General features: G+C 48.9%; 1 protein-coding gene and 1 long non-coding RNA gene across 11 annotated transcripts in view; one reads left to right on the forward strand and one right to left on the reverse strand.

Annotated features, from left to right (window-relative positions):
* Ctnnd1 (catenin delta 1) overlaps positions 1–2,160 on the forward strand; it is a 45,300-nt gene extending 43,140 nt beyond the window's left edge. For all 10 annotated transcript variants that reach the window (XM_013146459.3, XM_063228138.1, XM_013146462.3 and 7 more), the window contains one exon: positions 123–2,160. In XM_013146459.3, coding sequence (XP_013001913.2) covers positions 123–134 — 12 coding nt within the window. In that variant the 3' untranslated portion in view covers positions 135–2,160. The remainder of the gene's footprint in view (positions 1–122) is intronic.
* Positions 2,161–3,264: 1,104 nt separating this feature from the next.
* On the reverse strand, positions 3,265–5,428 carry LOC134470975 (uncharacterized). Its single transcript, XR_010040268.1, has 2 exons — positions 5,247–5,428; positions 3,265–4,468 (listed from the first exon to the last, which is right to left on the reverse strand). It is a non-coding gene; the product is annotated as an uncharacterized LOC134470975 (long non-coding RNA).
* Positions 5,429–8,559: the final 3,131 nt, after the last annotated feature.

An 8,559-nucleotide genomic window follows, 5' to 3' on the forward strand; every position in this document is an offset into this window, starting at 1 on the left:
CAGCTGGTGATCTGCTCTCTGCCGTGTGCTGCTTTTCTCCCTCTGGATTTGCCCATGTTTTCCCCGTGGCCTTTTCTTATGCTCAACCTGACTCATGTCCTCTTTCTCTTTTTTCCCTGCAGCAGAAGATTTAGCACCACTATCTCCGCTCCATCTGAGCTTATAATATATGTACTTTTATTTTTGGTGGTGAAATGAACTGATCTTTTCCTTTCTTCGCTGGACTATTGTGCCAACTGCCAGGCTGCCTCCTGCCCTTCGAGCCCAGGCTGCCTTCATTCCATCACCTCCCAGCACCTCACGGTGACTCGGGATTGTCCCACCCATTCCCAACCCCACTTGGCCCCTCCAGTTCCTGCCTGCAAGAAACCTGACTGCTGAGTGCAAATCTGGAGAGACTGCTGCAGATGAGCTCTCCTGGCTGGCTCTCTTGGGCCTCGGCCTTATGTGGAGGGAGGGAGGGGAACCTTCACTGGAAGCCGAGGAGTGTGGGAAGCTCCGTGCTGTATATGCAATGTCCAGCGATCTGCTACACTGATGATTCTTAATCAAAATTACATTTCCTGGTGGGGAAGGGACCTTTTATTTTCTTTTGGAGAATGGGAAGTGAATTCTTCCTTATTCCAGCGGCTATTTTGGAGCAAGAAGGCTGACGACACGGCACATTCCTCCTTGGCAGGGCCCTTGAGTCACAGAACGTCTTCTCGCACTCTTGCTGTCCTCATCTCCAAGGCAGGGACCACAAGGGCCTCTGGACCCCATCTCGTCGATGAGCCTCATGCCAACCTAGGCCGCAGCCTCCGGCCCTCAGTGAGGCTGTCTGGCCTTCTGCACTCTGCGGTGGGTCTGCTGGCCGCCTGCCTGCAGGAGGCTATGTGAAGAGGAGACTCTTGAAGAGGCTGGTGGAGGAGGAGTGGAATGTCTTTTGGGAAGAAGAATCACCTCTGGGAGGAGCTGGAAGGGAGGTACATGAAGTGGTCAGTTTGAAACCGGCAGGAGGCCTCAGAGTGGCTTCCCTGCCCAGTTTCTCCTCCTCCTGCCCTCGCGAGCCCGTCCTCCCTGCCTCTCCTCCCTGGACTGGTTGGCACCTGCAGGACTCAGTGTACATAACTGCTGCCCCTTCCTTACAAGGTGGTGATCACCCGGCTTTGCCTCCTCTCTGTGCCTTTGGCCTGGGTGTGTCTCCCCCCTCCACGTGCCTTTCTTTGCCTCTGCCATCTCATGCTCATGGTCTCGCACGTTGAAGTATCTCATTGCGTCCTTGCCCACTGGTGGCCCTCAGTAGTAGGAAGGACAGGAGAGGGACTGGAGAGCCTCAGGTACTCTCCTGGGGCCTGACATGGCTCTGTTCCTGCTTTGGAGTGCTCTTCCTGACCGCGTGGGGTGGGGTTTGTGACAGTCCCATTCCAATGGGTCTCACAGGGAGGCTGGTAGAAGAGGGAGCAGTGTGGCCCATGTTCCTGAGCTGCCCAGCATTTGCTGTCACTGGGGACGGGGTTCTGGACACGGCCCCTACCCCAGGCCCCCTGTTGCTCTTGTGTGTCAGCAGGGTGGCTATAGGAACCGGATGCCATGTGGGTTGGATTATTTTTCTTTAAACCATTTTCCTTGTTTGCCTTCTGCTCCCTTTAATCCAAGAACTCTGTTCAGTGCAACTGGAATTCTTCCTCCCACTTCCCCTTCCCTGCATATCGAGGCTGTGGGGAAGAGAAGTGCACAGTCCGGCAGCTCCTTCCCAGGCCTCGCAACTCCTAATTTACCTGCCCTGCCACCTCTCCCCCCTGCTCTCCACCCTTTTCTGGCCAAAAAGAGCCTCTCACTGTCGGGGCCCTCAGCTCCCTGCACAGGGGACCCTGCCCACTCGGGCCTGGCTCTGCCAGGCTCCTCTTGTCCTCTTTTGCTCTTCCTGGTGCTCTTTCTCGGTGGAGTGTGGGTAATAGAATAGCCATGGGCTTCGGGGGACCTGTAACTGTTTCTGTTTTCCCATTTTCATTTATAAACACTCTAGACATTCAGCTCCAGAGAACCAAAAATCCCACCTACCCACCGAACACTACTTGGGGCACATCTTATGCCCCACCCATTTGCTCTCTCTTTTTCTCTCGTTAATGCTTTTAAAAACAAATTGAGTTTTTATATAAATAAAGTTTTTAAAGTGTGCGTGTGGAAGGTCTGTGTCATTTCTTAACTTGCAGCTGTGTTTTCCTCTTCACCCTGGCTCCATCCACAGAGTCACTGCTCTTTTTCTTTTCCAAGCAGCCAGAGGGCGCCTGCGCCAGGGTGGGTTTATTTCCCACTCAGTCTTGCCTCTTATTAAGCAGTGCTCTTTTTAATTAGATAGGAAACACGACTTTGCCTTGGAAGATTTGTGAAAATGACACACGGCTGCCGTGGGCTCAGAGCTGGGAAGCCGGGGTGTGAAGACCCCATGGCTCCCCGTCCCTGGGATTCGTACTGGCAATTAGCAAAACTAGTGTGGAATAAAGTCTTCCATAGCGCATGACCCTCTATCAGGCAAACACTGAGCAGATTAGAGCACAGGACACTGCCCCAGCTGCCACTCTCAGATGTGCAGGTGTAAGATTCAAGTCCTGTGGGCAGAGGACTGTGGGGTCATGGTATTGCTTCTCAGGCCATGCATGGTAGGGTTATGTATTGGGCGGTCCATACTGCTTGATAGGACAGAAAAAGTTGTCCTGCCAAGTGCTGTGGGGTGTGTAGCAAAAACTCTTCAGATTACCTGGGGTTGCCTTTCCTCAGATGCTGAGGATCATGATCTATGGAAAGAGATCATTAGTTTTTGGCACCTTTACATGCTGTCCTATAACTTAAAAGTCTCCAGAGCACTTATATAAAAAATGCTGTATGCCTGAATTTTTAGGTTTAAGTCATGTAGCTGTTCCTGACAAAGGTCTGTGTCATTATTGAGCCAGGATTTAGGTTAGTAAACTTTATTGGGCTCCTGAGCCCTGGAGGCTCAGTACTGTAGCTGTGCCTCTAAAAGCCTGATTCATGCCTGTGGTCTCAGCACAAAGCCAAAACACTAAGAGTTTGCTTTCCAAAGCAGTTTGGGGTATGTCCACTTGAGATTGTTATTATCTGTGTGGAACAGCTGGCTCTACTGGTTGGTGGCCCTTTGTTTCCCTCTTTTTTACTCAGCAGTGTTGAATGAGGTACAAACCTTACCCTGGATATGTGCATGAATTTGTCATGTTCAGTAAATATGCTGGGTGTTACTGCAGAGAGCATCTTACGTGGCCGAGGTCTTTTTGACATATCTCTTGCCTTTATTTAAAATGAGTTGAGCAGATTAACCTGTAAAAGTTTGTGGATTTCCAATTTTTTGTGGATTTTCCAGGATTTTGGTGCTGATTTGGTGATGTTTTTGAAGCCTCTTGATACCTGTTGCTCACAGCAACTTGAATCTTTTGGGTTTTGTCGAGATTCACCCATATATTCCCATATCCTGTAGGGCCCGAGTTTTTCTGGAAGTGCTTAAGGATGCTGGTTGACTACCTGCACGGCAGCAGCCAGATGATTTCTTGAGCGTATTCGCGTGACAGCTGTAGTGAGTCTTGCTGTGACCTCCCTTGGTCACTGGTTCGTTCTTGTTAAATTGTTACTTTGCACTAGAACCATTTCATCCAGGAAGAACTGAGGACCAGACTTCTTACATTATTTCTTATCATTTTGTCCATTTTATTGTCAGAGGTACAAGTTCTTGGTACTTGGTATCATAGATGCAAGTGTGGAGTAACTAGACTTAGGCTCTGTAGATCCAGGAATTGCAAGGGGATCACCTGGCTGTTTGTGGAAGTTCCAGATTCCAGCGGTCAGGGTGGCTCAGTGATGAGTATGTGCCCTGTTGGAGTGATGTCGAGGTTCCCTCTCCCCTCCCAGAGGTCAGTTCTGTTGGGGACTGGGAGTCTGAAATCTTGCCAAGTCACCTGGGTGTGCTCAGTTAATTAACTTCTGAGGCAGGGATCAAGTGACTTGCTTAAGATGACAGCCTCAAAGTGGAAGTCAGGCCATCAGCAGTGTTGCTGCTGTTGGTGGATGCAGGTGACGTGGTATGGTAACCTTTTGAGGAGAATTTGGAAAGGAAGCAGGGTATGTGTCAGAGGAACTGCTTGCTGGGTAGTTGATGTAGGGAAGAGAGGCTGGGGTGCGGCATCCTGCAAGTCACAGAGTGTTGGTCACGTCCAGAAGCTGAGGGGAAGCCAGCCTCTTACGTGGCACTGCAGGGCAGAGAGAATGCCCTGGGCATAAAGGGATACATCGCTCTGTAAGCAGGTGACTGCACTGTCCCAAGCCAGCAACATTACTCCAGAGGACTCACCAGTCTCAAGAAGGTACAAAAATACAAGCCAGTCTAGGAGCAGGTTGTCCTAGAGCCGACTGCTTCCTGACCAGCCGTGGCGCTTGGAGCATTCATTCTTCAGATGTACCATTCAGTTTATGGGCAGACCTGGATGGAGAAAAAGCCACAAAAAGTGGTGTGGTAAACATCAGTGGAAACTCTTTTATCTGTCCATACTGTCCTGGCCTGCCTTAGCTTTTCTCCTTTCATGTGGTGTGAAGTCACCAGGGCCAGCTAGCCATGAGTGGGTGAGTCACAAAAGTCTCCCTGGTTCCGTAATTCTAGGAGCTGTGTTTGTGTAGGCCTGTGATGGCCGTCTCCTCCATACCTGAGAGGAGTCCTCTTCACATCTCTCCACAGACAGCTCTCTCTTGCTGTTGAGAGGCAGGCTCTTCTACTTTCCCTGGTGATGCTTGGATTTCTGCCTTGCTGTCTGTCCCGTATCTGGGGTGTGATGGACAGACAGTCTAGACACCTTAAGGCCTTTATGCCCAGGGAGAAGAAAGTGGTTGTATTGTAGGTGCTTCTTACCACTTTTGATTCAATTCTTTTTTTGGCTTTGCGTTGGTCTTTTTACAGTTTTTGTCAGAGTTGGAGTCCGAGGCAGAAGAGAACAGGGTATGTGTTTAGAGCTAACTCAGGCTCTAGTTTTGGTGGCACCATGGATTGCATACTCTGAAAGTCAACTAGGATGCCAAGTAACTATTTACTAAAAGTCTTTACCCTCCCTCCAAATCTTTTAACTCATTACTAAGGAGGCTTGAAAGAAACCTACAGATCCTGAAACTAAAGCAGAAACTGAAACCCTACACTGCTAATGTCAACTGTTGCCCCACTTAGCAGGCCTTAAGCTTCTATAGAATATAGGGCATAGGAAATGGCAAACCTCGTATGTTTGTTTCCACACCCAGCTGCACACCTCAGACGAGAGGGTTAGAAATACCGGCATGCCTCACATGGTGACCGCAGCCTTGGTGTCACATGGAAGAGAAGACATGCAGAGCACTTCCCCTGTGGATTCCTCACCACGGAGCTCACCATCCAGCTCAAGGCCACGGTTGGCCCAGAACCCTTAGGAAAGAAATCAGAAACAACTCAGTTTGTCTTGGCTCTAGATGATTTCCAGAAGCCAGCCAGTGGCATTGTGGAGGACTTGGAAGCAATCCTGTAAACACCAAGGGTGGATCAAAGTTCACAGAGGAATAAGGCAGCATGATCAGGGCTTAACAGGTAGAAGTCATCCTTCCATCCTTAAGATGTTGGCAGCTCTCACACCGTAACAGAACCACTTCATCAGGGAGCAGAAACGGGCTTGAGAACGCGATTTTAAAAGCCCAGAAGATCCAGATTTCAAGCAACCCTTTAGAGACACTTGCCCCAAGTACAACCAGAAGCTCATCTATTGAAAATGCCAACACTGCAATGAAACCCGAATGTAGAGGCGTTTACATAAATAATGCCTACATTATCATCTTTTGTCTTAAACATAGCATGTATGTCATAGGTTTGCTACCACTAGTCTGGAGGGAAAAGCTTTTGAAAAAAGTGGATGGATTAAATGGCCATATCGAAAGGGTAGTGGAATGGAAGTTCTCCAATTACCTGCAGTAAGAAAAAGGAAGTAGGAAATTGGGACATAGATGAAGGAGTGAGAATGTATGTTATTTGGAGCTTTGAGAAAACATAGGAGGTGGTAACTTTTATTTATTTACTTTTATTTTGGTACTTAGGGTCAAATTCACAACCTCATGCTTGCCAGGCAGGCACTTGTGCCACTGAGCTAAACCCCCAGCCATAAGGAGGAGATAACATTCAGAGAGAATGGCTGATAGGGTTTTCAGTTTGACGAAGGCTCTAAACCTCAGGTTTGGGGAGCCCAAGTCAGGTGCAGTGCATGTACATAGTGCAAGATCCCCGGGAGGATAAAGCAGAGTTGCCTCAGAAAATGACTGCTTGAGTTCAATTTTTGCTACTGACAGACCAAAAACAAAAATTGAGAAGCCTGGTGGTTCCCAAGCAAAGGCAGCCATTAAGATAAGATGTGGAAGGACTGGGGATACAGCCGAGCAGCGTAATGCCTGCCTGGCAAGTGTGAGGTACTGAGTTTGATTCCCTGTATTGAAAAACAAAAAAAGATGTGGAAAGTTAGAAGATGATTATCTGCAGAAAACAACCAAGGTAGGTAATGTCAACATTGACAGTGAAAGAAGACAGTGTCTCTGGCGCTGGGAAGAACTGTTCCCAAGGAAGCATGTATCTAGGGATGCTGCCTGTGCAGAGAAGGTGAGCCAGGCACAGCAGTGCCCCTGCACCCCAGCCCTCGGGGAGCTGAGGTGGGAGGCCAGCCTGGAACATAGCACAATCCTGCCTCATAACTGCCTGCTCCAAAATGGGGGTGGGGGAGATGACACGGATGGACTAAGACAGACGTTCTCAGGAAGCGGTTTCCCCTCAGAAGGGAGTCCTGGAGGGGAAGAAAAGTGATGTCACATGGGTGGATGGTCAGAGGCAGGAGGGGGCAGTGAGCAAAAACATAGTAGTCTGTGTGTGCGTGCGTGCATGTGTGTGTGTGTACATAGAACCAGAGACGGAAATGCTACACAAGTTGAAAAGGTGACTACAGCACTGTGATTTTCAGCTTCTAAGATTTGAAAGCCAAAGTACTGATGCAGACTGGTGAAACCAAATAACCACTACAGAACAGGTGCAGGGTGTGCATCCTGTGTGCAGGTAGAGAGGGAAGGACAAAGGGGAGGTGGGGAGGAGCAGTGGGCCAGGGAGGGAGATGTGCGCTTCCATGAAGGCCACGTTAATGACCCAAAGAGAAGCACCCCATGCTCCTCAGACAGGTTTGGTGGAGGAAGGGTGGCACTTAAACTCTGTCTCCTGCTGACTTTCCTAACTTTGACTCTAGGTGCAAAGCCTGCTGTGCCCCTGGGGAATCTGTGGGTAGAGTGTCGGTTTGTCATGCCCATCTTGTACCAATCGTCTCTTGGGCTCCATGAAGGCTTTTCTCAAAGATGCTGACTGATGTTTTTGTTACAGCACCATGGAGACATTTGAGTAAGATTTCCTCTTTATGATGCACTTAAAGCAAATGTACAATGCCTATTGCTTAAACTTTTCTTTCTTGCTATTTATTTTTTATTTTATTTTTTTTTGTGGCCGTGGGGATTGAACCTACGACCTCCACACTGAGCTTCATCCCCTGCCTTTTAAATTTTTTAAATTTTGGGACAGAGTTTGCCTACGTCACTGAGTTGCCTAGGCTGAGCTGAACCTGCAATCCTCCTGCCTCAGCCTCCCAGAGTGCTGGAATCACAGGCATGTGCTGCTTCCCCATTTTTAATCCTTTTCTGTTTGTTGGGATGGTGTCTCTGAAATCCATTCTGGATTTTGAGATGGTTTGGCATGATAATGTGCATAAATACTCTGCCAGAAGCTGGGGCTCTGGGAGGAGACTGTCCCTTAGCCATGTGACCTTGAGCAGAGGACTTGAGCCTTGGGTGCAGTGTGGGACTCAGAGGAGCAGCGGTGGAACGGTGTCCCTGCACGGCACTCTTCTCCATGTCCAGTACGTAACGGGGATTTGTGTCTTATTTTGTAGTGATCTGCTTGGTTGTGTCCAGGGATCCCAAAAACAAGTGGACCAGCAAGTGGAGCAGATCCTGCCCGTGCACCAGGCAGCTTGGACCCATGCTGGGTCCAGCCCTGCCTTTTGTGGTGTCAGCACCTCCAGGACACCCAGGTGGGAGTTACAGTGAAGGGTACGGAGACTACTTGTACATACCCATGCAGAGAGAGGGCCAGAGCAGAAAGCCAGGGAGGTCCGGTGGTGGCTGAGATCTCAACATGGCTGGGAAAGGGCTCCCACACGAGTTACTACAGTGGTGGTGTTTGTGAGCTTTTGAGACAGGGTCTCGCTATGTTGTTCAACCTTGGTTTGAACTCACTATGGAGCCAGGCTGGCCTCAAACTTATGGTGCTCCTCCTGCCTCAGCCCTCTCAAGTGCTGAGATTTTAGGTATGCACCACCAAGTCCAGCTGCACTAAAGTTTTTTAAAAAAACTAATCAATGTAAAAAAAAATAATTTCATGCAGAGCCCATGAGACAGATGAAGGGATTTAGTTGAATGAAAAAAGAACTATGTACATGTATTGAGTATCTTGTTACATGGTAGGCGTTTTCTAGTAATACA

The sequence above is a fragment of the Cavia porcellus genome, unplaced genomic scaffold (assembly GCF_034190915.1).
Source record: "Cavia porcellus strain 051 isolate PalLab524CR breed Dunkin Hartley unplaced genomic scaffold, mCavPor4.1 scaffold_17, whole genome shotgun sequence".
In the NCBI taxonomy this organism is placed as follows: Eukaryota; Metazoa; Chordata; class Mammalia; order Rodentia; family Caviidae; genus Cavia; species Cavia porcellus.